General features: G+C 39.6%; 7 protein-coding genes and 1 non-coding gene across 18 annotated transcripts; 7 read left to right on the forward strand and 1 right to left on the reverse strand.

The window, feature by feature from the left end:
- The first annotated feature begins 35 nt into the window (after positions 1-35).
- Positions 36-2,590, forward strand: LOC124201131. Its single transcript, XM_046597601.1, has 8 exons — positions 36-596; positions 673-975; positions 1,035-1,171; positions 1,255-1,487; positions 1,554-1,644; positions 1,709-1,916; positions 1,987-2,116; positions 2,175-2,590. The coding sequence occupies exons 1-8, from the start codon at positions 552-554 to the stop codon at positions 2,354-2,356; spliced, it is 1,329 nt and encodes a 442-aa protein (XP_046453557.1). The 5' UTR covers positions 36-551; the 3' UTR covers positions 2,357-2,590.
- A 226-nt stretch (positions 2,591-2,816) lies between these two features.
- Positions 2,817-8,343, forward strand: LOC124201120 (uncharacterized protein C1494.07-like). The gene is made up of 6 exons (XM_046597582.1): positions 2,817-3,127; positions 3,199-5,173; positions 5,250-5,389; positions 5,449-5,802; positions 5,867-6,902; positions 7,010-8,343. Exons 1-6 carry the CDS (start codon positions 3,029-3,031, stop codon positions 8,125-8,127), a joined length of 4,722 nt encoding a protein of 1,573 aa, XP_046453538.1. The 5' UTR covers positions 2,817-3,028; the 3' UTR covers positions 8,128-8,343.
- A 202-nt stretch (positions 8,344-8,545) lies between these two features.
- Trnav-aac lies at positions 8,546-8,619 on the forward strand. The gene has a single exon. It is a non-coding gene; the product is annotated as a tRNA-Val (tRNA).
- A 126-nt stretch (positions 8,620-8,745) lies between these two features.
- On the forward strand, positions 8,746-16,189 carry LOC124201119. 9 transcript variants are annotated; one of them, XM_046597580.1, is made up of 15 exons: positions 8,859-9,201; positions 9,795-9,920; positions 10,502-10,675; positions 10,853-10,891; positions 10,963-11,169; positions 11,234-11,651; positions 11,961-12,155; positions 12,318-12,396; positions 12,455-13,151; positions 13,216-13,484; positions 13,550-14,130; positions 14,194-14,395; positions 14,454-14,588; positions 14,653-14,833; positions 14,893-16,189. In XM_046597580.1, exons 1-15 carry the CDS (start codon positions 9,022-9,024, stop codon positions 16,081-16,083), a joined length of 4,674 nt encoding a protein of 1,557 aa, XP_046453536.1. In that variant the 5' UTR covers positions 8,859-9,021; the 3' UTR covers positions 16,084-16,189. The 9 variants fall into 9 exon arrangements, with proteins under 9 accessions (XP_046453531.1, XP_046453530.1, XP_046453536.1 ...); XM_046597579.1 differs by having other exon boundaries at positions 8,860-9,201; positions 14,650-14,833; XM_046597575.1 differs by lacking the exon at positions 11,961-12,155 and having other exon boundaries at positions 8,746-9,201; positions 11,234-11,909; positions 14,650-14,833.
- A 292-nt stretch (positions 16,190-16,481) lies between these two features.
- Positions 16,482-17,675, forward strand: LOC124200620 (4-hydroxybenzoate polyprenyltransferase, mitochondrial-like). The gene is made up of 4 exons (XM_046596890.1): positions 16,482-16,824; positions 16,911-17,077; positions 17,176-17,323; positions 17,395-17,675. Exons 1-4 carry the CDS (start codon positions 16,566-16,568, stop codon positions 17,673-17,675), a joined length of 855 nt encoding a protein of 284 aa, XP_046452846.1. The 5' UTR covers positions 16,482-16,565.
- Positions 17,676-19,272: 1,597 nt separating this feature from the next.
- Positions 19,273-21,643, forward strand: LOC124201128 (protein tumorous imaginal discs, mitochondrial-like). Of its 3 annotated transcripts, none has more exons than XM_046597596.1 (7): positions 19,308-19,473; positions 19,550-19,752; positions 19,809-20,054; positions 20,135-20,435; positions 20,512-20,919; positions 21,064-21,226; positions 21,417-21,643. In XM_046597596.1, exons 1-6 carry the CDS (start codon positions 19,356-19,358, stop codon positions 21,189-21,191), a joined length of 1,404 nt encoding a protein of 467 aa, XP_046453552.1. In that variant the 5' UTR covers positions 19,308-19,355; the 3' UTR covers positions 21,192-21,226; positions 21,417-21,643. The 3 variants fall into 3 exon arrangements, with proteins under 3 accessions (XP_046453553.1, XP_046453552.1, XP_046453551.1); XM_046597595.1 differs by having other exon boundaries at positions 19,309-19,473; positions 21,064-21,222; XM_046597597.1 differs by lacking the exon at positions 21,064-21,226 and having other exon boundaries at positions 19,273-19,473.
- Positions 21,644-22,042: 399 nt separating this feature from the next.
- Positions 22,043-24,172, forward strand: LOC124201135 (ubiquitin-like protein 3). The gene is made up of 4 exons (XM_046597603.1): positions 22,043-22,983; positions 23,138-23,246; positions 23,311-23,475; positions 23,542-24,172. The coding sequence occupies exons 1-4, from the start codon at positions 22,951-22,953 to the stop codon at positions 23,604-23,606; spliced, it is 372 nt and encodes a 123-aa protein (XP_046453559.1). The 5' UTR covers positions 22,043-22,950; the 3' UTR covers positions 23,607-24,172.
- Positions 24,166-26,344, reverse strand: LOC124201129 (sorting and assembly machinery component 50 homolog). Its single transcript, XM_046597598.1, has 8 exons — positions 26,195-26,344; positions 26,058-26,114; positions 25,571-26,001; positions 25,393-25,498; positions 25,053-25,322; positions 24,812-24,973; positions 24,604-24,730; positions 24,166-24,535 (listed from the first exon to the last, which is right to left on the reverse strand). Exons 1-8 carry the CDS (start codon positions 26,213-26,215, stop codon positions 24,348-24,350), a joined length of 1,362 nt encoding a protein of 453 aa, XP_046453554.1. The 5' UTR covers positions 26,216-26,344; the 3' UTR covers positions 24,166-24,347.
- Positions 26,345-26,789: the final 445 nt, after the last annotated feature.

Here is a 26,789-nt window from a genome sequence, read left to right on the forward strand (position 1 = left end):
AGTCAATCGTTTGTTCACAGTTGTAAAGTGCTACTCGTCCATCAGCGTTAAAACGCTTAATGCATATTCATTGCGTGACCTAAATTTTGTTGTTGCTTGTTTATACCATTTTCCAGAGAGAGAACACACGCCCCATTTTATTGCATACAAAGGAAAGCAGACACTCTTTGTTCTTGAACGAAGGGGAAAGTAAAACGGAAAAAGTGACACCATCGAACTGATGGAGCGCCTCTCCTAAATTCAAGTTACCGGTAAATTGTTTTTGTTCCACGAGTGGTAGGATGCAGCGGAAACGAGAAAGGCTTCGTCGCTTCAAAATTAAAAGCTCCCTTCAATAGCGGGTGCGGTCGTCCCATGCTGCTCTACTGTATAGTGGCCGGAAGCATCCATCCACAAATGCCTATTGTCCTCCTTTGAGGTCTGCCGTGTCGGGAGACTCTGGAGGCGTTGATGAAGACACGCTAAGCAATCTGTTCACGCAGACAACTTTCTTGGTTTGCATTAAATAGTTGGTTTCGTCGATCCTCAACATCAGTTGACACTTGGCTACCATGTCGGCAATAACTTTCAAGACATCTTTCTGCATCTTGACGCTAGTGCGTTCACGTAACCATTTGAGACTAAACGAAATTCATTTATTTCAGCCATTTTAAAATTGTTGTTATGGCCTAGGTGGTGGCAGCAAGCTTGGCCCAGGACTACGAAGTTGCCGATGTCAAATGTCATTTGCACGGAGATCCAGAAGCAGTTGGAACATCATTTTCTTATTCCGAAGGGACGCCCAAACAGAAGATGGTGGCTCGCTTGAAAAAACCGGAATACTTTCGTGGGCATCCCCTATTCGCCGATGATTTGAAAGTCAATCCTTACACCGATCCTTATTGCTCGATTGTACCGGAACCAGGTGACAAATCGGCCCGCATCTACCGGCTAACGATTACAGACCTTTCCCGCTGCGGAGTCTCTCATCACAGTGTAAGTAGCATCTGTTTGCGCAGGCGAATTTAATTAACTTCAACTATATACTTTCTCAGGGTTATGTGCACGTTCGAATATGGTTTCCGCTTTTACCTGGCGCAATGACGTCGCACGATCAAGAGGTTATTCTAGTGTGCAAACCACCTGAATCCACCATTCTGACACACAAAGTGTCTGAGCTTTCTAGTACAGCGTAATAGATCTAAAAATTTATCAAAATTCCCTTCTTTATTCTGTAATTCTACTGGATTTTAAAAATACACATTTACAAATTAGTCCAAGACAAGCGCGGGTGTCGGGCATAGTGGAGGAGAGCTCTACCAAACTCGAATACCAAGTCGACGTGTACCGCTACATCGAAGAGAGCCCATATCCAACAACGCAACGGCAAAATTCACCAACGGCTGTCGGGAAAGTTGGCGTGACAGGTCCGTACTTGATTCCCCTTGATAATGCAGTACCCATTGGAACTCGGTTACAATTAAGAACAAACTTCAATCAACAAAGCGGTTAGTTACTCAAATTGAATTTTGTTCCAAATTCAAATGTGTAACGTTTGAAATCATTTTTTAAAGCTTGGAAATACGCCAAACTAGTTGAAGTCACTGTAACGACCGATCCTAAAGATCCTCATGCCGAGGGCTATGTTCGCTTGCTGCATCTAGGGTAAGAATCGTAATCATTTTCGAATAAATATTAAGCAACTAACATTTTTATAAATACATTTCAGTTGTGTCTCACCTGAAATGAAGAGTTTGATGCGATGCCAGGTGAAACGACTACCTGCAAAGCCGTCTGAAGTTTGGTTGGACTTTGAAGCCTTTCTCCTTGCTCCGTCCACCAATTACACGACCCAGTCGAAGAAACCGAGACGTGAAGGCCAACAGTGGATTCACACTACCGTTCTCGCCTGTTTGAAAGATGAAGATTGCAAGCCGGTAAAATTTAGAAAAGATTGCGCGGTAAATTTGAAAAGTTTGACGAAATTTACGTTGCTTACATTCGTAGGAAGACTGCGATGACCCGAATATCCCAACAGGATACGGAAGACGTAAAAGATCGGCCCAAGTCAACGGAACTAGTAACGAAGTTCAGTTTGATCAACGACCGATCTCTATTCAAATTGTCTTACCAAAAGGTCAGTTTATGAACATACATTGGAAAGTGACAAATAAAACAAATTGAATTTGTCTCAGGGGAAGATGACTCCAACAGAGAGGTGAACTGTGGAATTTGGATAGTTCCAGTTGGCGTGTTACTCTCAGCGACGGCCGCTAGTCTCCTTTTGTTATTTATCACCTGCCGATGGAATGCGCAAAAGAAGAAACAACTCTCTGCCATGGGACTGCCTCCTAACTTTATTAATGCTCCACATTAGTATTTTTTAGTAGAAATCGAATTTATCAAGTCAATTAGAGAGAGCCAATATTCTATAAGTAATTTCAGAGTCCATTGAAGAACTATGTAATAATTAAAGTTTATTTGCAACATATGCATTCTATGTATTTGACGAAATCGCCTACGTATTTCAATTTCAAAATATAGGCTATCAGTTCAATATTCGATTATTATTATAGCAATATGGATAAATAATACATATTTTTCTGTTTGATTTTCACTTTTCAATATTCAATATACCTTCCAGCCATTTTTAATAATTTAAATCCAATGGGCAATGGATAAACACGCATCATGCACGCATGGGCAGAGTGCGACTGTATAAAGACAATGTGAAAAATTTTCACCACTGTCGACTACGCATTTAGACTTTGGAGTTGGACTTTGAATTTTTTTGAGTTTGGAATTTTGGATTGGATCCCACAGCAGCAGTTTAGTTTGACACACTTTCGGCCGCTTTTCCCGCTCACTTATTTTCTTCATTTTCGTCTTCTGCTAAACAGCTGTTGCTCCAGTAGGCTGACACACAACAAACCAGTAGCCTACGTGCTAGTGCTCAACATCGGAATTTATACATATGGCTCCTACGTGAGTTTTTGTATACTTTCCTGGAAAAAGTTTCGATTCTATTTACTTGGTCAAAATATCCACAATGGATTTGAACCTACAAGAGAAATTCGTTCACCATATGGAAGTGGCAAGAACATACTTGTATGATGTTCAATCAGAAAACTTACACAATTCTATCAGGGTAATATTTTATTCATTTCAACACTTACATCATCTTGTTTTCTTATGAATTTTCTGATAATTGATACCTAGGCTTTGCTGACAACAATACAAATATCAAGGAAACAAGGATTCGAATTAGCAGAGCCTCCTGCTGATTTCTTAACAATGACTGAAGGACTGATGAGCAATTCAAAGTTGCCCATGGATCTTGCAATTGTGGCTGGAAAGATAAATTGCTTGACACAAGTGTTCATCCAGAATCATCGCACAACAATAAAGAATCTGCTTATTCAATCTTCACAGATCAGCGAAAGGGTTCCAAAAATTTGCTTCGTGTTTGGCATTTTGGATTGCCTACCTTGTGATAGGTGTGATGTGACTGTAGTGACTGTTGCTGAAGAAATTTTACAGCTCCTGCTCAATTTCAATTCAGTCTATTTCTATCAAATGAAGCTGTTCCATACTTGGCTGCAGTATGTTCAAAATATCGTTTGCTTCATTCCCAATTCCAACCCCATTTGGACACAATTACTGTTGCCTCAAAGTGTGATGCTGGAACTTACTACACTTCATTTGGAAACGACTCAAGTGCAAAATGTGGCAGAACAGTGTCTGGTGACAATATGCGAAATATGGCGTAACCTCCAACTATCTTCGCAGTATGCTGCTACTGTAGTCAAGACTGCGTTAATTAACTTAACGTGGAAATCAAAATCAAAGTACCTCATCTTAGCTACCTTGCTTCCTTTCGTCAACTTAAGTGAAATTCTAAAAGAGTATCCCGATACCCTTCACGCTATGACGTACAGCCTCGACTCCAATGTCAAATGTTTGCTGGCGGCTGGAACAACACTTTTCAAGGCACTTTTGAAGAACTTGACCTCTGAAGAGTGGGGAGATTGCTGTCAAAGTGTCTTGCTTGACGCTTTGAATCATTCGAACCCAAACACTCAACTTAATGCCGCCCATTACTGGCTACCCTGCTTGGTTCATGCTTCACCTCTTGTCCTAGTCGAATTTAAGCAATGCTTACGAAGAGCAGATCGCTTGAATTGGTTGGCTTACATTTCACTATTGAAACTGATAGATACTCCAGACGACGAAGACAGACTGCTTGTCCATCGAGCTCTCAACCATGGCGAAGAGGAAGTAAGAGCAGCTGCCTTTGCAATCCTTCTTCATACCAATAAAACGACAGAAGCAGTTACTTCCGAAGAATGGGACTTGTTCATCAATTTCCTATTAAACAATCTCCGATCTGACAATCCTCGTTTCAGACTTCAATTGCTTACAACCACTCGATTGTTTCTAATTCGAGTACTGGAGTCTAGCCTTTACAGAATCAAAACTAATCGTGATGTGAAAGAAGATATCGACAGCCTGAGAAAACTACACGACCGTCTACTGAAATGTTTGACTAAATCTTCTAGCTACCACAAAAAAATGACGTCGCTGGGTGTCCTTCACTACATTCTGCAATTATTTGGCAAAAGTGATGCTCAGGCAAATAGTCTGGCTAAAGGTGCTTCGCTAACGAATCGTTGCCAGTTGATTGAGCTGGCCGGAGACCGCTGGGACTTTACTGGAACAGTGCCATTAGACCATTACACAGTCTGTCTAATGGATGAGGTTATTGACATTCGCAAAAAAGCTGCCGAGATTTTGCGAACTTTTTTCCTGTGCCCACCGCTCAGTTACGTACAGCTGCTTTGTCAACAAGGATTGGAATTGTGTGATAGTGCTCAATTTCAGCGTAGCGAATGTGGAGCCGTCGCAATACAAATGGTCAGTCATTGGTCATTTTCAAGCAAAGCTGTCATTCCAGAATTGACGGTAGATTTTCTAGTGGGGGAGATCAAAAAGCGATTCCATCAACTCAAGTTAGATTGGTTGACTGGTGCTTCACGGGAACCTGTACATGGTTTCGTTTGCGCCCTGATCAAAGTCCTTCAGCTTCCTCATCATCAACATTCGGCGAAATCGTATGCAGATTTAATTGAATTGAGTGAAATGATTAGTTGCTATATGCTGGATATTTTAGCCACCAAATCAAACGAAAATCAAGGTAATTTGTCCTTCAGAATCCTCGTGCAGTCAATTTCAATTTTAATTAACTATTATTTTGAAAATTCTTAATAAAGTTTTGGCGCCATCGTTTGAAGAAATGAGCCTGTCAATGGACGAGATTGTTCGTCAAAGTAAACCAACCGAAATGAACGACACGATTTCAATCAACGCTCAACATCAACTAATCGTGTCGTGCGTCTGGCTAAACTTGAAGGTAATTCAATTGTAACGACCTAAATGATTAAATGCTAATATTTCAGTTTATGAACGCAGGAATCGGGTAGTCTAGCTGCTCAAGTTGCCACCTTGTTGTTAAACGACGAATTATTAACAAAGGAACAGCGGAGTGATAAGATTGAACAGTGCGCAGAAATAATTTATCGAATCCTTCTCCGTTGTCGACACAAGGGCGCAATCGAGGCAGCTGGTGATGCTATGGGCTTACTCTGTCGACAAATGTTTAACAATCGAGAAGAAGTGATAAGAGCTATCCCTAGCAAGATATTAACGAATTTTTTTGAACGACTTGGGAATTTAAAAACGGGTGCATCTGTCACCCGCCGTTCGGCTGGATTAGCTTATCTGGTCAGTAAGATTGTAAGCAGTCAACCAGAAAATTCTTCATCGGTAGGCGTCTTGAAGCCAATTTTTCATGTGGAAGCAAACCAGTTAACGATTTATTGTTTTACAGGACTCTTTGCTGGTTTTGGCGACTAAATGGTTGATAAATGTTGCTCAGCGTCCAGTCAATTTGAATGAAGATCAAGATGATGCTAACGATTTGCCGCAATCAGTAGCCATTCATATACTGAAATCGCTAGTTCATGATGCCTCGCTAAGTGTTGTCCTCCAGCCGGACACGATGGAGCTTATTTTCAAGTTAAGCGTCAATTCATTCTCTCACTCCCATTGGTCAGTTCGAAATGCTGCTCTTCAACTACACGGAGCTGTTATACCACGTTTGGTTGGCACGTCTAGCAAAAAAACTGGCGAACTATTTCACAAACTTCCAGGATTGGAGACTTTCTTAATTGACCAACTAGGCGAAGAAACAGACCACCATCAAATAGTTTCCCGTGGGATCCTTCCAACTCTCGGCCTGCTAAGTCGCCTTTCACCCAGCCACAGAAATGAATACAGAAATTTTCGATTCACCTTCAGTCTCATGGCTGTACTCGGTCACTCAGTTCACCAAGTCCGCCAATCGGCTGCTCAGAGCCTATTAGCATTCGTCCCGCTCTTCAAGACCAAGTGTATAACGCTGCAGCTTTGTTCAGATGCGGTGATCTTGGCGAATGAAAATGCTTCAGAAAAAACACTTCATTTGTGCGTACGCGGGTCTTCGAGTACCAACAGCCTCCATGGATGCCTACTGGCTGTATTCCAATTTATTAGTCGGTGTCGTGATATTGCGCTCAACATGGAAGACTGGGAATTGATTCGCAAAGCTGTTTCAGAATTCATACCCATCGAAAATGATCATCCCAGCTTTTACATCAGATTGTCTATTTTAAAGATTTTTCAAATGTTACCGGGAATCATGATTGAGGAATATGAATTTCTTCGGATGTATCGAGACGAATCGGTGCGCACTTTGCACGCTCATCAACCTGGCTTCAATGAATGGTTAAAGCTTAAAACAGAGCTGCTATTTAACGAAGTTTCGATTAATTCTTTATGGGGAATACATGCCATGGCCATTCAAGACTATTTAGCCTTCTATAGTGGTAATTAACAAAATTTCCATAATTTTTCTGATTTCAATTTTTGTTAAAGCTTGTTTCTGATTGTTTATTAATTAATAATTTGTTTCTTTCTTTTCTTCCTTTTTCAGGAATGGATGTGCTGGGAACTATTCTAAAAGTACTAACAAACCGTTTTGCTCGATTTTCGAGCTCCAGTGTCATGGCAAATCATGTAAACGCTTACATGATGTACTATATCTCTCATTGGCAGACATACCCGTCTCTTTTACCGGTTTGTCTTGATTTTGTCCAAGCTCGGGGAGCTATGGCTCTGCAGGAAACCGAAACGTCACTTCAAGAGCACATCCATTTTTTCCTCGATCAGTGTATCGAAAAGAGGGAACTGGGCTCTGCTGTGGCTCTACTAGCCATCCCCACAGCGGCGGTTGTCATCAAGGAAACACTAGTGAAGAATCTAATGACCAACGGTATCGACGAAGTGATTGTACGACTAAGTCGCTGCTTATTGGATGCTTCGCAGCCTGAGGAATCACTATCTTTCCGTTGCGCAGCTGCTGCCGGTCTCAAAACGATGGGAAGGACGCTGATGGAGACGGCAAACAAAAGTTGTGAAACAGATCGCAATCTTTTTCTTCTCATTTTGAATCTCATCCAAGACGAAGACAATAGCGTACGAGCAAATGTGGCTTTGTTTCTGACGGATCTAGTCTCTCCGTCTAATTGTAGTTCAAGAGAACACGCACGCTTAGTTCAAATGAATCCCACCCGGTGCCTTGAAGAATTTGCTCGTGACATTCGTCGTTGGTTTAGTAAAGAACATGTTATTCCAGTCGTATTTAATCTGTTAAAAAATTGCGACCGGATCGAAGACGACGAAATTCATTTTTTGTACGTTCGGGAACCCCGTAATTTTTTTCGCGACGAGATAGACTTGGTCCATTTCCTCATCAATGTCGTCGATTCTTTATCAGCGACTGGGAATGATTCCAAGCCTTTCCTGTTCGATTTTGACATGCAAGAAATTATAACAGAAGCGGGTCAGTGTCTTGATAATACCCTGTCTGATCTGTCGTTTAATGAAGATGCGAAGAAATGGCTTTTTACTCAATCAGCAAGATGTTATTCTGTTCTAATTCGACTCTGTGCCCGCTTAACTATTATAAGTTTATGCTGTCCAAAGTGGAAGACGGACCAACATTTTCTCGAGCTCAAAAGTACTATTGAACTGTTGACTCATTGTGTTTAAATATTTTTGTTTGTTTGTTGGCGATTTCAGTTGTTTTGTTTTTTCATTGTGTTACAAATTTTGGGGTAATATCGCTAGCTGAAAAACGGAATTGAATTATTACATCTGCTACGAACAGGTCGTATCTAAAACTTTTTGAAATCTGAGCAATAGATTATATGAAAGTGTTGTTTTGTCTATTATGTAGTAAAATAAAACGCAATTGTCATAATCTGACACTATGACTATGATTTCAATTCAATAAGGATTTTATAATGATCTGTTACAGGTCTATATAGTGCGTGGATATATATTCAAAAAATCACAAAAAACTCAACACAACTTACAGTTGGTGGTCAGTGGCACATATTTATTATTTTTTATTCTCATCTTCCATTATAAAAACGTATAATTACCGTTTTTATTCAATGAAAAACAAGTTCTCATGGTGTAGTTGGTTATCACATCAGTCTAACACACTGAAGGTCTCCAGTTCGAACCTGGATGAGAACAAACCTTTTATTGTCATTTGTCTAGATCTTTAGAAAAGTTCAAATTTTACGTTATTGAGAACATCCAAAATTAAAAACAAACTTGTGTTTCCGTTTAAATTCGTAAAATAGAAAACTAGCTTTTTGTGCAGTTCAGCGACTTCAGCCGTTTCGAAATGTTGCAACTTTTCCCTGTGACATTTTCCTAGTACGACATGACAACGCTGACAACGTTAGAGAAACGCAATACTTTTTATTCGTTTTTGTCATCCGCCATTTGTGAGATTGGAAACGCTCGTCCACCAACGACCTCGCTTCTAGAAACTTTCTTCGATTGAAATTTCGTCTCGTCTCTACGTATTCGTAGTAAAAATTATTCGTCGAATGTGGTAAGGTTTTAGAAATCCAGGATTCTGGCTGTAAAATGGCGGACGAAGCACAAAACACCCCTCAACAGGATGTCATCGCAGAAGAGTACATGTCCTCCTTGGCTGATTTGACGGTGAATAGCAAGCCCCTCATCAATATGTTGACCATGCTGGCCGAGGAGAATGTTGAGTCCGCCCCAACAATCGTCAAAGTTATTGAAAAACATCTATCACAGGTTTTACATTTATCTTTTAAGTTCTTTTTACCAATAAATTTTGATCTTCGTGGTGATAAAGGTCTGTTTGTATTTGTTGATACATCAACAAGTCTCTTGAAATCCTTTTGTAGTGGTGGTGAATACATGGTCCAAATGTTATGGGTCAAGATAGAAAGTAGAGTAAACAAAAAATAATAATGTTTGATTTCTAGGTTGAAAAGAAAAAAATCTTGTTTCTCATTCGAGTGTCACTATTTCCCCCCAAAACTTGATCACATTTCAAACCATTCTTCTGGGTGAAGTGAATTGCCTTGTGGTTGCTAAAGAAAACAAAAAAAAAGAACAAATACAGTTTTGTTGTGTTCGTCCCAGTCTGAGCAAAGTGTGCATATGCCAAGACATGACATTTGAGCTTTGGTTTCCATAGAAGCATCCAGATTGTTGCTGTTGGAATACCATTATGTTCTTGTCATCGTCAGTGAAAAATGCTTCACTGCACTTTTGATGCTTAAAGTGGAGGTTATCACGGATATGTTGCACTCCTCTGGGTCTCACATGTTAAACCCTTGAATGGAAAACTTATGTCAATTGAAACGGTCCCCCACAATTAGGTGAAGCCGGAGATGAAGTTGCCTGTGCTCTACTTGGTGGATTCTATAGTGAAGAATTATGGCCGCGCTTACACACAGCTCTTCACGCAGAACATCGTGTCTTCTTTTTGCAGTGTCTTTGAAAAGGTATTATTTTTTGCCAGCAATGGAAAAGCAAACAACAAAAAAACGTCACACACACTTTAAGCAGTTTTAGGCATACGAATCCACACGTTAAATTGTTGACATTTATTTAATCCCTTTTTCCCAAAATTGAAAATAAATGGAGTGCATTTCCCTCCAATCCTCACAATGTTTTATGGGCTCTTGTATGCTTTTGTTTAATAATCTCATTAAATGTTTTTAAGCTTAACGCAGCTATTTGGAACGGGCCGTCGTCTACTGCAACATCGAAGTTCTGAAGTTGACAAAAGCAATTAATTTGTTAAATTCAAGCGTGATGCATTTTCTAAAAAAAAAAGTTGCATTTGAGTACAAAGTCAAAGTGTTCTGTTATTTGTCTGTGTCTGATTGTATTTTCCATGACACCATTTCAACACAATGGGAGCTTAGGTTTGGGGATCCTTTGATGACAACTTTTCCGACTGTCTTTGAAATACAATCCGGCCGAGGGAAGTTGTCTTAGGGGAAAGAAATTTAAACGAGCGTTGTAAAATAGAAAACCAAGCCATGAAAAAGTAGCGCGAAACCAATGTCACTTCGTTTAGGTGGAAGAATCTACGCGTGCATCGATGTTTAAACTGCGCCAGACGTGGTCGGACGTGTTCCCACCTAAAAAACTTTATGCCTTGGACGTCCGAGTCAAATCAATAGATCCTGCGTGGCCCGTCACTGCACCGCTGCCCACAAGTATCCATCTAAATCCAGCGTTCTTACCGAAGGTATGTGTAATTTATTTTCGATAGTCTTGTTCCTTTAAAGCAAATATTTGTTGGGTATTTTATATCCCGATGCGGCTCCTCTTAGTAGCGCAACGTGTAGAAAAAACCAATCAATTTATAATTTTGTTATATTGTAATGATTCCATGGCATGTTTTAATTTTTCGTTGATCGTTCAGGAGGAACGCGTGGGATATAAACCCAATTCAACTAAAAAGGTAATCAGTGTTTGAAATAGTGAAAATTAATCAAGTTGATCAACTAAATGTGTATCTATCGTTGTCTGTAGTCCGGTTCAAGCAATGTTTCAAAGCCCGCCAAGCCAGCGGCTAAGGTAGTACAACCAGTAGTCACACCACCTGTGCCTGCTAGTGACCTTTGCGAAACGGAAATGCGCGAAAGTCTCCTCAAAAAACAAAAGGAACTGCTTGAACTCCAGCAAAAGAAACTAGAAATTGAGTTGCTGCAAACGAAAGCTAGACTACAGCAACAACAGGTAACTTGAGTCGACCGAAATTCTTTCTAGTGTAGAAACTAAACAAACTTTTTCTTTTTTCTAGATACAACTCATTCAAACGGTTAACCAGACACCACCGGATGTAGTTACAGGACTCCCCATTCCAGAAGAGACTTCAGCATTCTTTGCTCCGAGTCCGTTAGCTGAAACTATCCTGCCGCTTGCGCCGTCATCCGAAGTTTTCTCTGTCCCAGAACCGATGGAATTGGCCATGACGCCTCCCGATTTGAATATGGAAGAGCTAATTATTACTCAAATCCCTCAACCCCCACCCATCAGCCATTCGATGGGATTGAACAATCGTTCCAGCCGATCCCCAGAAAAGAAAGCTGAGGCCAAAAAGGAGAAAAAGGACAGAGACAAGGATCGAGATAAGGAGCCTGGACGAAAAAAATCCCGAAAAGATTCCGGTCCGGACGATGGTCGACCCAAATCCAAGGATTCAGTTCGCGCTCGTAAAGGCAAGGAACAACAACATCCAGAGACTGTGGTCGTGTTAGATGCAGATCCTGTCAAGGGTACGTCTGGTGAAGACGAGGTGGTTGTGGTTGGCGGACGTGTTGCTCCGCAATTAAGAAATCATCCCAGCTTAAGAGATGCCGCCAAAGCCATGCCTCGGATCCCTAAAATCAGCCAACGCCACCCGTCCTCGACAGGGACAGGCCCGTCAGCCCCACAAAGCCGCGACCCACGACTTATGATGCTCAAAGCGAGTCAGGGTGAGTCAGCCAATCTCAGCTCTTTCTTTTTTCTCTCTCTCTGCTTTCCAGGTGCCGGAAACACACATATTCTAACTTCTAAGGATGAGCACAAAGGTCTTGAAAGTGTTGGTGGTGGTAAAATCGGTAATGCACTTCCGTCTGAGGACGATATCCAACTCGTGGCTGCCTTCCGAAACGTTCGGAATAACATCGGCCGCCCACGCCACAGTCACAACAAACGCCCCCCTTCACCTGGAATCCAAGGTTGATTTAATATTCCGCGGACATCCTTACTAATACTTCTCCCTCCTTTGTTAGCATTATTAACTGCACTGTTTTCGTAGTTAACTGTATTTCATGGGGAAATAAGGTGATGCCGCCTGAATGACGATTTTTTTATGATTTGTGTGTCGTTTTTATTTGCAGCTGAAAGACGTAAGATGGATGTCATGAAGAAGGAAAGTGTCGTCGAACCCAAAAAGAGAAGAACAAACCGTTTTGACGAGTAAGTGTGCATCGCTTTTGTGAAAGAAAATGGAATTTCATTGATTTTCCCATTTCAGTTTGTTTGGCAACGAAGACATTGACCTGAGGAAAGTGCCTGCTGCTCCAGTTGTTCCTGCAGCTCCTGGTGTCGTCATTCCACCTCCTTTATCCAGCCGAGAAAGTCCACCTCGAGGAGCTTGGCCCAAGCGAGGCCTTGCTGTTCAACGTGGTCGAGCAGGATGGTCTGGTCGAGGAGGACGTGGTGGACGTGCTGGTCCTCGAGAGGACGAAGATAGGGAGCAAGATGGCAGCGGGTCACCTCGCAACATGGACTTCATTTTGGAACAAGCCAAAGAGAATCATCGCAACGGTGTTATCAACGATGGTGAATATAGTACAATTATTCGCCAAGTGTTCCAAATGTCGGAGACAAAGATGATTCGGGAAGTTCAGCGCCGTGAATCGTTTCCTGGCCCTCCAGGCCCACCAGGTCCACCAGGTCCGCATCCACACCCTAGCATGGAACATGACTTTCGTTTCCAGGGCAGAGACATGCCACCAGGAGGTCCCGGTCCTTATGGCCTTGAACCTTTTGGTCCTGAACAAGACAGAGGATGGAACGATCCGCGTCGTGCAGGTGGATATCCATGCGGACCATATCCGCCAGGCCCACCTGGCCCAGGTCGTATGCAACGTTTTGATATGATCCAGCCACCTCGTGGAAACCTCGGCCCACCTGGTATGGGCGGACCTCCAGTCAGCTCCGCTTTTGAGGTAAAGCATCTTACTTTTATTAATTGCTGTGACTTGTTGTATGCTAATTTAATTTTAAATGAAGGTTCGACCAGACGAAGATATGAAAAACATCCCAATTGATAATGTTCCTCGAGAAATTCGATTTTATGGGGACAAAGCTATCATTTTAATGGCCTCTGATGACCCACGTCTTCTGGGCTTCCAGACTTGTGTTCGACGCGTCGTATTTGACAACATATTACCTGTGGATTGTACGGTCGGCAATGATTACATGGATTTCCACTTTGATGGACAGCTTCACAAGATTAAAATCGGAGCTCCTACCAGAGAGCTTTACATTGATGGAAATTGGTAATGATAGCCATTGAACAAAAATTATAACTGTCACTAAATTTGGTATTCGTGTATTCTTTCAGGTACGAATGCATGTTCGGGGGTCCGCCAATTACGGTTAACCTGAGCGGTAGACCCGTGCAAGCGATGTTGGAAGGTCCACCGCCTACAGTAAAAATCGGTACTGAACGTCGATTGGACCTGTTGGCTGGGCGTGTGACGATGATAATCGATGCTCACAGTGTTATCCCTGTTTACTTGGATCTCAAATCACAACACTTTGAAATGGATGCGAAACGTTTCACTTTGCAATTCAAAGACGCACTGCGAACGGCCGTAATTGACGGAAATCCATACAGTGTTGATTTTGGTGGACTGCCAATGGCTATTCATCTTGATGGCCGGAAGCACTTTGTTCGTTTTTCGTCTCTACCACGAGGTGTCGAGCCCGGTCGTGTTTTACAGCCTTTGACACAAAGTGAAGAAAACCGCAGGGTTCTTGAAGAAGAAAAGAGTGCTAGTCAAACTCCTCCCCTCGGCACAGTCAATATTGGCGAACTCTTGTCCAAGTTGGTTGCCACCGGCTTATTACCTGGAAGTGTTCCTGAAGCAGTCAAACCGGCCCCCATCAAAGAAGAAATCAAGAAGGAAGAGACTATGCGAGGTATTATTTAGATAAAATCTATGATTTGACGCTTGTGTACAACTTTTTCTTTTCAATTTGCAGTTGTTAATTTGGGTGATTCCGAGAGCATGAAAGTTCGACCCAATGTTGCTGTTTCGATGCTGTATAGTGGCATGCAATGCGGTAGCTGCGGATTACGATTTCCTGCTGATCAGACAGTTCGCTACAGTACTCATCTTGATTGGCATTTCCGACAAAATAGACGCGAAAAGGGGGCCTCTAAACGACCACAAAGTCGCAAATGGTACATAATCCTTGGTTTGGTTTGCCTTACAACTGGTAACTAACGTAATGTCCCACAGGTATTGCAGCGTTTCCGACTGGATACAGTTTGAAGAAACAGAGGGATCCGAAGAAAAGCGGCTAAATTGGTTTGAAGCTCAAGCCAAAGAAAAGTCGGAGAAAGACGGGGAGCGTAATGGCGAAGACTTGACTCCGTATGAAGCATTTAAATTTACGTTTCTTGAAAATTACTTTACTTCTCTTTTTTTTTTGTAGCAGGGAAGAGAGCACTTCGGTTGCGGTGGGCACTGCTCCCGAGGAGAACAAATGTTTTGTATGTCACGAGGAACTGGATGAGTTTTTCCATGAAGAAAGCGAAGAATGGCATTTGAAAGACGCAGTTCGTGTTGAAGGAATAACCTTCCATCGTTTATGCTACCGCGACCATCTTTCCAACGTGGTAATTTAATGATAAATATTGCAAATTTAGTAGCAAAAATTTATTATTATGATTTGTAGGAAACGGGTGCGTATTCTCCCTCCGACGCGATGGATGAGTACAAATCGGCTACCGAAGAAGAAAAATCTGGTAACGAAGAAGACAAATCTGCCTCGGATAATGACGACAAACAGATTTCATGCGATGAAGAAGAAGCTATCGCAGAAACAAGTGATATTAAAAAAGAAGAGATTCAAAATGAACTTGTGGATATGCAAGAATCTGTTCCATCGGAGAGCGTGAAAATACCTTTAGTCATCAAAACTGAAAAACTCGAAATTGAACCAATGGAAGAATTGCTTGCACAAGACGAATCTTTGTTGCCCGTTGTCAAAAGTGAACCTGTTGACACAGAGACATTCGAAGATGTTACTTGTGCGCCTGTCATTCAAACTGAGCTTGCTGTTGAAACGAGTTTGCCGACAAGTGTTAAAATGGAATCGATCGAAGTAGTAGAAAGTGATTATTTGCACGATACAACCATTCAGGAAGGTGGTCTAACGCCTTACCAGCACAGCGAGACAGACTTTACGAATGTGTGTAATGAAGAAATCGACAAAACAGAGGAAGAAGTGCAGGACGCCGCAATTCTACTCGATAGTTTGGATGTGATGAACGACAACGCAAATCTAATTGTTGGCGTGGAAAAAGTAAATGACGACAGTGACCAACTAGAAGGTCTGGACGAAGTTCTTTCGAGTGTTCAGGAATCGATAGAAACTACTGAACTCGCCGAAGCTTTGGAAGAAACAAATTCTCCAGCTCCAGATCTTGCTCCCCGAACTGACGAAGAAGTTGAAAGTCGCGACCAGCTTATTAACGGGGAAACTGCTACGATTCTCGATCCTTTAATTTCCATTTCTCAGACTCCTACTGTGAATTCTTCTCTTGATGGCAATGTCGAAATGACCAACAAACAGCCTGCTCCTGCTCCTCAAGCTGGAATCAAAATCAAGATTAATCTTTTCAACAAGGCGTCGTCAACTATTTCATCCACTGCACAGCAGGTTACGCCCCAAATATCCTCACAGCCCGATGCGGGCTTGACTTCTTGTCCTGCAAATGTCCCAGATAACAGTAGTAAACTGTTAATTCCTACTTCTGACGAAAATTCTTTGACTTACAAGCCGAGGTTGGCTGGCCGAAAATTAACTGTTCTCCCTCTCATGACTAAAGGTGTCGAAACCTCTGGACTTTGTTCCATCATGTAAAAAAATTACAAATCTTTCTTGCGGAAATTGTTAACCTGAACGATACGCTGTACATATGAAAGCAGGATGATTCGAATAAACGTCTACTTTGTTTATTTTTTTTAAACCTATCTATGATACTGCTATCTTTCTAACCGCTACTTTAGTACTTTCTCCGTTTCTTAAAACAAATTTGAGGAAATTCACACGAAGACTTCTAAATTTCAGTTTGATATCCTGTTCTGAGGTTTTGGTGATGATTTGAGGAGAAATAAAACGGAATCATTAAAAAAATTGATTGTTTTTATTCTTTCATTATAAATTAAGATATTTTACGGGAAAACTGGAATTAGAGCCATTGAACCCGAGTTCAATGTTTCTGCTGCTGAGTGCTGAAGAAACCTGTTCTGAAATAACGACAGTTGCGGACATAACGGACTAACTGCCCAATCAGGCAACGTTTATGTTTATGTTTTTAACCTTCGTGATCGAATTGAAGGAAAATGATGTCTTGTTTGTCAGTTCGTTTCTCTTTAGAATGTAAAGGAATTCTGCGTTCGTTTCCAAATTACGCCCTTAGAAACATTTCCCCCAAAAAACCGTGGAATGGAACAGTTTACTCTACAAGCAAATTCGTACTCAGTGACAAACAGCAAAATCAGCAACAGCTTGCTAAACCAAAACTTGCCGAACGGCTTGTGGATGGCTGCCCTAAACCGATGCAACCGTATCTCAGATTGATGAGAATAGATCGTCCTATAGGTATGAATTCTCCTTTTTTTAAATATAAAACATTTCATAAATCAAAAAATTCAGATAATAAATCTTTTGACAATCCATTGCTACAGGAACATGGTTACTTTTTTGGCCTTGTAGTTGGAGTGTAGCATTAGCTGCAGCACCAGGATGTCTCCCTGATTTTGGCATGCTAAGTCTTATGCTGGCTGGATCATTCGTGATGAGGGGTGCAGGTTGCACAATAAACGACATGTGGGACCAAAAAATAGATCGTAAGGTACCTTGTGAAATACAAATTTATTCTCTGTTTAACAAAATACCTGAATAAAGCCACTTTAATGTAAACCTTGGTGGTACAAATATTTATGATTTTAGGTTGAACGAACAAAAAACAGACCATTAGCCAGCAATCAAATCACCCCTTTTAATGCATTAATTTTTTTGGGTGCCCAGCTCAGTGTGGGACTTGCCATTCTTTTACAGTTAAATTGGTACACAATTCTTTTGGGAGCAAGTTCGTTGGGTAAGTGATACAATAAAAAAAGATATCCAGTCAAGCAGATAATTAAAGGATCTATTTCTAAATTTCACTAGGTCTGGTTATATCATACCCTCTTATGAAACGAATAACATATTGGCCTCAATTTATACTCGGCTTGACCTTTAACTGGGGTGCATTAGTCGGATATTCTGCTGTACAAGGTCACTGTGACTGGAGTATATGTTTGCCCCTCTATGCCGCTGGAGTAGCTTGGACATTGGTGTATGACACCATCTACGCCCATCAAGTAGAATTTCATTTAACTTATGAATTTATCATTTGTGGTTTAAAAGAAGATTTGAAATCTAGGATAAACATGACGATGTTATCGTAGGAGTTAAATCGACAGCTCTGAGATTCGGCGAAGCCACTTCTAAATGGCTCACGGGATTTAGTTTAATGACGGTAACTGGATTTACCGTTGCCGGAATTTCCGCAGAACAGTCATGGCCGTTTTATGTGGCTGTATTAGCATCCAGTGCTCATTTGATTCGCCAAGTAATAAAATATATTTAATTTATAATACTTTGATGAAGATAATATATATAAATTATAAATATATATATACAATTTTTTTTTCCTTTCAGGTAGCGACTTTGAATATCAAAGACGGCGAAAATTGTGCGAAACTATTCAAGTCTAACAATAGTATAGGTGCTGTTATTTTTTTCGGTTGTCTTTTTGGTACATGGTGTCAATAAATTATATTATTTATTATGATAAGTACACATCTAACAATTCAAAGCCAGGATACATCGTCTTTATGCTGCTGGATATATGATACAGTAATGTTATTTTAAAGCAAGTTGGTGTAAGGAGGAAAATCCGTAGATGCCATCATTTATTGACTGTTGAGATAAGAAGTAATAATAAAGTAAAGTAAGTCATCGTTTTCTCGAACAATAATTCTATACCATCCATACTCGCTTCAACAGTCTTTGGCGAACTGCCTAATTGTAATTCTCTCCAGAGATGACTAATGCTTCCAGCATCACTATTTTTTGTCAACACCGTATTTCTTTCTAGAACCTTGTGAATTGATTCGTCCGCCTTTACCCTAAATCCTACGAATTTCTGAACGTTGAATATAATAAAGGGTAGTTTGTTCGTTAATTCCGTCATTTTCAGGTTGGTCGGGTAAAGCCAGGAAGGTGACTTGGAAGAAGTGAGGTTTTTTTAAACCTTACATTGTTCAGGAGCTCGTTGTCAATGTTTGTAGATTAATTTTTATTTTATTTTTGCGAATTTTGCTATTGCTGTCAGTCTAGATATTGTTTGCACTAGGTTCAGTGTTTTGGTTTCTCGTACACTTTTTCCTGTTTTTTTTTGTTTTGTTAAGTTTCAGGACCAAAAGCTTATCAGCGTCGTTAATCAAGATGGATTACGATTATCCGGAGACACCATTTCTTTCTTTATACATCTATTTTCAAAAAGGTTGACTCGATCATCGAAAAGAAATATGATCAGCTTCTGTACGATCAATTCCTAAGGCGGAAGACATTCCGGATGGAACAGAATTTTCTGCTATTCGCCACACAGCCACACTGGCGGTGCGACGAGCGGTACATTTTTCTTTTTCAATTTGGCGTTCCGTAATACCGAGAGTTCATTTCGTATTCACTTTGTAATGGGGGAAATAAAATTTAATATATATTAAAATCTTGTATGCACCTGCACCTTCTCGAATTCTTTTATATTCATAACTTTAAACTGATATCTAGGATCAAAAGAAAACCTTCCAATATCGCTGCGTAGATGATTTCGTTATTGTAAATTTGTAACAAAAAGATATTTCAAGGGTTCTTCACGTTAGCAGACTTCCCTTTTTTTTTTTTTGTTTTTTTTTTTGAATTTTTAGCTAATATTGTGGCGATCGTGACGCCATGGATGAATGATGATTGGCCCGGGCATGGCTTAAGTATTTTTAAAACGAAATCAAGTGATGACATCTAGGGATCACTGCCTCACTTAAACAGTCGAGTCGAAACCAACGATTTGTACCTTGTACGTCCCCATGTGGCCCCGGTTACAGAAAATGGCCTGCACTTCCCGAAGTTTGTTTGGATTAATTATAAAACAGAGGTTTTTATTGCCCATAACGAGTCATGCTGCACTTCAATCTGAAATTCCAAGTAACTTTCTACACTAGCATAAAATTATGAATCTTTAAATGTTAATCATACTAAATTTTCAAATTTCTTTACTTAGCAAGCAGAAGAAATTTCCATACATCAAACATCACGTTCGCAAAAAAAAGGGATTATTACGATGTTCTAGGTGTTCCTCGAAATGCTTCTTTAAAAGATGTTAAGAAAGCATATTACCAACTAGCTAAAAAGTTTCATCCTGATACCAATAAAAATGATCCAGAAACTATAAAAAAATTTCAAGAAGTTTCTGAAGCCTATGAGGTATATATTTTAAATTATTGTTTACTTTGATCTTAAATTGAAGAGTTACATCATAGGTTTTGAGCGATGATGGGAAGAGAAAACAATTTGATACATGGGGAGCTACTTCAGAGCAAATGGGAGGTGGACAGGCTGGACCAGGTGCTTCACAGGACTTTTCAAGACATCAAAATTGGAATTTTCAGTCTAGTGTTGATCCTGAAGAACTGTTCCGAAAGATTTTCGGACAAGCTGGCTTTCAAGGAGGAAATTTTGGTGAAGAATTTGCTGAATCAAGGTTTGGGTTTGGTGCTGCTCAAGAGGTAAAATATTACTTTTCTGATAGTATTTTCTGATAGCTATTTTCAAGAAGTAAATATAACTTGTTGTTCTTAACTTACAGATGACCATGAATTTGACATTCGCTCAAGCTGCCAAAGGAATCAACAAAGATATAAACTTGAATGTGGTTGATACATGTCCAAAATGCCGTGGTTCAAGAAGTGAACCTGGAACAAAAGCAGTAAAATGTCCATTTTGCAATGGAACAGGGATGGAAACAATTAGCACTGGTCCGTTCATCATGAGATCGACTTGCAGAAGATGCATGGGTTCAAGAATGCACATAGCAAATCCTTGTTTGGAATGTGAAGGAAAAGGTTCAACAGTTCAGCGAAAAAAAGTAACTGTCCCCGTTCCGGCAGGTAAAATTTGGAATCTTTTTTTTACTTAAAACATTTCACCGAAGAAAATTAAGCTGATGTATCGCATATTATCCAGGTGTTGAGGATGGTCAAACAGTAAGAATGCAAGTGGGCCAAAAAGAAGTTTTTATCACTTTTCGGGTAGAAAAATCCGATTATTTTCGTCGCGATGGTGCCGACATACACACTGACGCTGCTATTACATTCTCGCAAGCCGTCCTAGGAGGAGCCATCCGCGTTCAAGGAATATATGAAGAGCTAACAGTTGATATCCCTAAAGGAACGCAGTCACATACACGTATTCGTATGAATGGAAAAGGATTACGTAAAGTTAATGGTTACGGATTTGGTGACCACTACATTCATATAAAAATCAAAATCCCGGTCCGGCTTAATGAAAAGCAAAAAAAACTGATTTTGGCTTACGCTGAACTTGAAGAAGATACCCCAGGAACTGTAAACGGAATCACCTACACCAAAGATGGTAAATAAACACAATTAATACATAATTTTAAGATTACTGTATACGAGACAAGATAAATAAGGACTATTAAATGGGAATAGCATTTTCTACATATTGCACTAGGGTCGAAGTATTAGTTTTTCGTATAGTGTGCGTTATTGTTAGGTAAACGAATGGATGGGATCAAAGAAGCGCCGATGGCTGGCTCGGAATCCCAATCAGCTAGCAAGGAGGACACCCAGGGAAAAGAAGATGGTCTTTTTGGCCGCCTTAAAAAGGCCATTTTTGGATAAAGATAGGAAAAGTCGCGACTACTACCATAGAGTACGTAAGTAATAGTAAAATGTATTGACATGACAAACCCTGGGTGTTTCCTCTCAAGCTGCATCTTAACTACCAGTTATTGATCTCTGACTTTAAGTCTAGCTAGCTTTGATTTATGCTTCGTTACGGATGCGCGTTAGAATTTATTGATTATTTTTATTGTAATTGTAATTTTGAATTTTTTTATTTCAAAGGTGCGAAAAAGGCGAGTGATGGCTCTAGCAAAAAAGGTTCGACTAACTCTTCTCAAGATGACGATTCCAATTTAAAAGAGACAAAGGAGGATAAAGCCCAACGACAGAAATTATAAGTTTAATATCCAACAATTTCTCTCGCCAGTTTCCTTTATTTTAAGGAAGGTAAATAAATGTAGTCAGTTGTTAACGCATTTGTATAAAATAAACCATGTCGAGTTACCACATCTTCACTCAATTCATTTGGTGATAAAAATTATTTTTCATTTTCCTTGATCATTGACTTTTGTTTTTTTTCAACTCCGAATGCTTCAATTTCCAGCAAATTTCAAATGACGCTTGTATTATAATTCAAATAATTGGATTCCTTCATCAAAGCAAGAACTCAAGGAATGGACTTTACTTAGCTGTAATTCGATTGCGAAATTTGTTAAAATAATTTTACTCAAATTGTGGTTATTAAGACCGATTGATTGGGGTGGGAGCTCTAACTGACACGAAATTGGTTTGGTAATAGATCTAAACTAATTGTTTTCACGACAAAAGGACCAATAGATTGTCGTGACAATGGACTAAACCTTGTTTATCGCTGCGAAAGATGTCGTGGTAATAGAAAAATTTAGACCGTCATGACACGACATCTGAGATAATACATCGTACCGTATAAAAATGAAATCTAAACTAAATTGGAATTATATTCGGTTTTAGCTTGAAGAGCTAATAAAAGTAATACATCAAAATAATTTTCAAATGTAGCATTTTAAGAAAGGTGGTCCAGTAGCTATATTTATTTTTATTTTTTTGTTTTAAATTTTTTTGTTTTAAATTGCTTTTTTTATTTTTAGCGAGTTTAAACACTGCTTTTTTTGTTATCGATTCAATAACTACAAATATTGATTGCAACCCGTTATCGATATATAGGAGAAAAAAAGAAACGCGTTTCTTTGGATTTTTCTGGCAACGTACGTAAAGAAAACAGAAGTAACATTCGAAACATTGGCAACACAGCAACGTACTGTCATGGTGGAGTCTCCTTTTGTGCTGTGACCTAGTTAGTAAACTTCCTTGGCCATTTTGTCTGCGAATCTCGATTGTAAAATCTCATGCCAAATCCGAACAAAACGCTCTCTTTCAGTTTATTAAACGTATTTTATTGATATCGCCGCCATTTTAGTAATTGTCCCTACCCTGTTCACGGTTTAGAACTGGGTATTGTTCGTTTGTGTAGGCCTACTCCCACCCTTCCCTGTTGGTCCGTGTTCCAGGGGGGCGACAACGTAATATTATTTGACTGGATTTCAAATTGAATTATACACGCTGTATAACATTTTCTTCTCAAATAACCATAAACTGCAGTGAGTTATATTGTGTCATGGCAGTGCTGACGGGCTACCAGTGTTTTAAGCATCACTAAAATGTGGCTCTATTGAGTGAATTTTAAAGGTGTTCCACTGTGATCTTTTACACACAAAGAAACATTTTATCAACTTAAAGTGTTAAACATCCAGATCAGCTGCTCACTTTTATTGGTACAATGGGCTCCAGCAAAAACATTCCTATGGATAAGGTATGAAATTCCATATTTTCAATGGCTGCTGATACAGTTATTCAAGCTTGGAAGAGGTCATTGGCTATCATATTGGAAAGACTTCCTTTAATTAAATATGTATTTCTTCAAATTGTTATCACTTATCATATGCTGATCTGTCTATTGATATTAGGTCAATCTGAGACTGATTCTTGTCTCTGGCAAGACTAAAGAGTTTCTTTTCTCTCCTGAGGACTCTGCTTCAGAGATCGCACAGTTTGTTTTTGACAATTGGCCAGAAGGTAAGCTATTCTGCACGTTATTTGTCTCTATCAAGTGAAATATTCATGTTTTATTTGAAATTAGAATGGAATGAAGAAGGTGTGTCAAGAGCAGAGATACTTCGCTTGATATACCAGGGTAGATTTTTACATGGAAATGTAACCTTGGGAGCATTGGGTCTACCGCCCGGTCGCACTTCAGTAATGCATCTCGTTCCACGAGAAACTCTACCTGAACCTAATTCTCAAGGTAAATTGTGGTTTTGTGTTTCTTGTATGATTTCTAAATTTTATTAAATAAATCTATCTTTGACAGATCAACGACAAAAAAGTAAAAGTGGACGCAGTAGCTGCTGTTCGATTTCCTGCGCCATTCTCTAGAAGGAAGGTAGATCGGGACATCAATGGTTTTGAATTTCATATAAAAATGATTGTTTTATCCCTATCACCCCTTAAAAAAAATGTTGAAGATTGAAAAGTGAAGTTTGCAAGTATTAGAAAAAAATTCTCCACGTGAATTTTGTAAAAATTTTGTAAATACCCAATCAGCATGTAACGCGCTGAAGGTCATTATTGCGGTTTACAACAGAAGAACGAGGAATGGTTGAGATCAAATTCCATTTGCGCGTATGTGTAGTGAATTTCCATTCATTCATAGTTTTTGTGGGTAATTTTTCTGTGTGGAGACCAGAGCATAAGCCCTAAACCATAAAAGTAATTTGAAATTTCCTTTTCGTTGGATGGAATTCACTTTGCCCCTCCTCGTTCTAGATTTTCGAACTTTAAGAAAAGTAGGCGGCTGAAATGTTTCCCCTGTTATTTTTAATTATTTTGCCCACCCCGTTAATGATTTGGGGTCGCTCCAAACCCGTATTTTATTTGCATGCATTAAAAACCATCCGTCTATTCTTTTCCCGCGCCTATCCGAATACACAAAACAAACTAAATGAACTCTGTATTTACAGAAACTTCTTTGTAAACTATTTTTCAGTCAAACGAGCACTACGGTATGAATTAGAGTTTTTAAACAGTTTATCATCTCGAAGATCAAATTGCTATATCAGGTGACGTTAACCTCGAACCGTGTTGTGTCACCTTTGGCGTACTGGCTTCTGACACAATTTATAGGAACTGCACTCCGACAGCCACTTGCACACCGTGATGCGTCCGATCTCCTCGTTGGCTTCTGATGGGGACACAATAATTAAGTTCGATTCGTGCAGTGGTGCCTAATCGTAACATTAATCCCATTCCGTAGCTCAAACGGTATCTGTCTGTAAGAATTCGAGCACTCTCCTTTAGATTATCACCTGGAAAAAGGACGAAAAAACGGTTAATATGGTTAAATTGTGAAACAAGATTAATAAAGAAGCCATACTGAAATCAAAATTGTCTATGTTTCCTGCGTTGACAAAGAAGTGTGTGCGAAGGATGTCTCCTATACCGCCTTGTCCTGGCTTGAAAGGCAATGGGGTGTACAAATGAAGACCAGCAGCCCAATATCCCTGTGAGTAAAACATATTTAGCGGATTAAAAAGAAACAAAAAACATGGCATATGGTTTGCCTATTTATTTATTAATTTAACCTGTGCTCCAAGGGCTTGATTATCCGATTGTGGACCAATTCCACGTTGCTCGAAACCACGGATAGTATGCGGGCCACCCAAGAAAAAGCGATCGCAAATGTAAATCAGTTTCTCGTCGTTCAGTCGCTTCATAAAACCACCTTGGAAGGATCCTTGAATAACCTTGATCCAGAAAAATTAAATGAAAACCTTCAAACTGATTTGAGAAGTACAATAAATAATTTTGATTTACACAACTCACCACATCGTTTGTGACTGGAACATTTAACTGGTAATTGAGTTCGTGTTTGATGAACCCAACATCTCCTCCGATTCCAGCGAGTTCTTGTACCATCTGAAAAAGGGTACCCCGACTGGAGAAGATAGTTGAATCTCTATTGTCAAAATGTATCATGTGGCGCAAAGCAGATTTAAGTGAGTGGCCAGCTTGTTCACGGACAGGAAATGTTGTTGTGCGACTTTGGCAAGACAGCTCACGCCAAATACCTTCCCACTGAAGATTGTGACGTACCTAGAAATGAGTTTAAGAAAAATTCGAGTTACCTGCATTTGCTTTCAAAACATAATATTGATTTACTTACAAGTGGAACTGAGTCAAAGCTGGCATCAAGAGAGATTCCCTGTTCACACAAGTGGTAACCAGATGTTACCCATTCTGAGTTTTTTTGGTAAAAGGAAGAGGTTAAACTATAAAGAAAACAGTTATGAAAAACATAGATTTAATTTAAATGCATCATATTTAATTTAGTAACTATTTACATGGTATTGGCTTTGTTGTGAAGAGGTTTTATAAACATTCCATTAAATCCTTTGGATTGCTTTGTGCCATAAGTGTATTCCACCTGCAAATTTTCTCCTCTTCCAAAAGTATTGGGCAGATTACTTTTAATGACTAATGAACCTTCGTTGTTTCCAACAAGAGTAGTAATTCCACCAAGAACTCGTTTCAATTCTTTTACTGAAAATGTTATTTCCAATCCATTTGAGGAGGCATCTTCTCCCCTACTGGTGTCAATGAAGACACCAACATTTTTGAAACATCCAAGTTTTTCTAGTTTTGATCTGACTTCTTGAGATTTTAGCACAACTTGCTGAAAGTCACCAGCTTCGAAAAGCTCTTTCACAGTTTTGATAACAAGGTCATCTTTTGTTCTTCCTAGTCCGTCCACGTAAACTTTTTCAACTAATGCCTAAATAAATTTAAAATTAGCGAGAAAGAAAATGTGCAGAACGAGAAGACTCGTGCCTTAATATTTGAAAGCTGCAATGGTACTTCTGTGGGCTCGGCGGCAGTATTAGGACCCTAAAAGAACGGAAATAAATGATTCAGTAATTGTCTATGAAATCAATGCATGACGGAAATTAAACTACAAAACTGCTTACATTTCCTTCTCCAGTTTGCATTTTGGTAGTTATTTTACAGAAATGTTATGTTGTTCCGGCCAAGGTTCGTCTACATATTGGATCTAAAGACATCTATCGACTGAAGGCGATACTTTTTCAGTGGGCTTTGGGCTTTGAAGTGCTGGTCCAGTTAGAACCACACAGTCATGTAAATCGTAAATAAATATACTCGTGTCTCGTGTGTTTCATAACTTTACGCCGACTAAGCTGATCTTTATTAAGCTGATTTATTGTTCGTTTTGCCTAGCTCAGAAAGCATTCTTATTGTGCCAGTTCATTATTTAATTGATTTTTATGAACTGAGCAGGACCTAATTTCATTTAATCGTTAACCCACAACCTCTTATAAGCTGAACGTGTGACCTTGGGAAGAAAACCATTTTATTGTCAACATTAACCTGAAGTTTTACAAAAAAATGGGGCAAAATGTGAACGCTAAATTGCGAATAATTTGTTTTGCACTCCCTTCAAACAAATTTAAAAAAAAAACATTGGTGTACAGCAACTCAGAGTGTGCCGCTACCTATGAATGATTAGAGAAACTGCTTCTTTCCGTAATAAATAAAAAAAATTAT

Source organism: Daphnia pulex, chromosome 8, assembly GCF_021134715.1.
Source record: "Daphnia pulex isolate KAP4 chromosome 8, ASM2113471v1".
In the NCBI taxonomy this organism is placed as follows: domain Eukaryota; kingdom Metazoa; phylum Arthropoda; class Branchiopoda; order Diplostraca; family Daphniidae; genus Daphnia; species Daphnia pulex.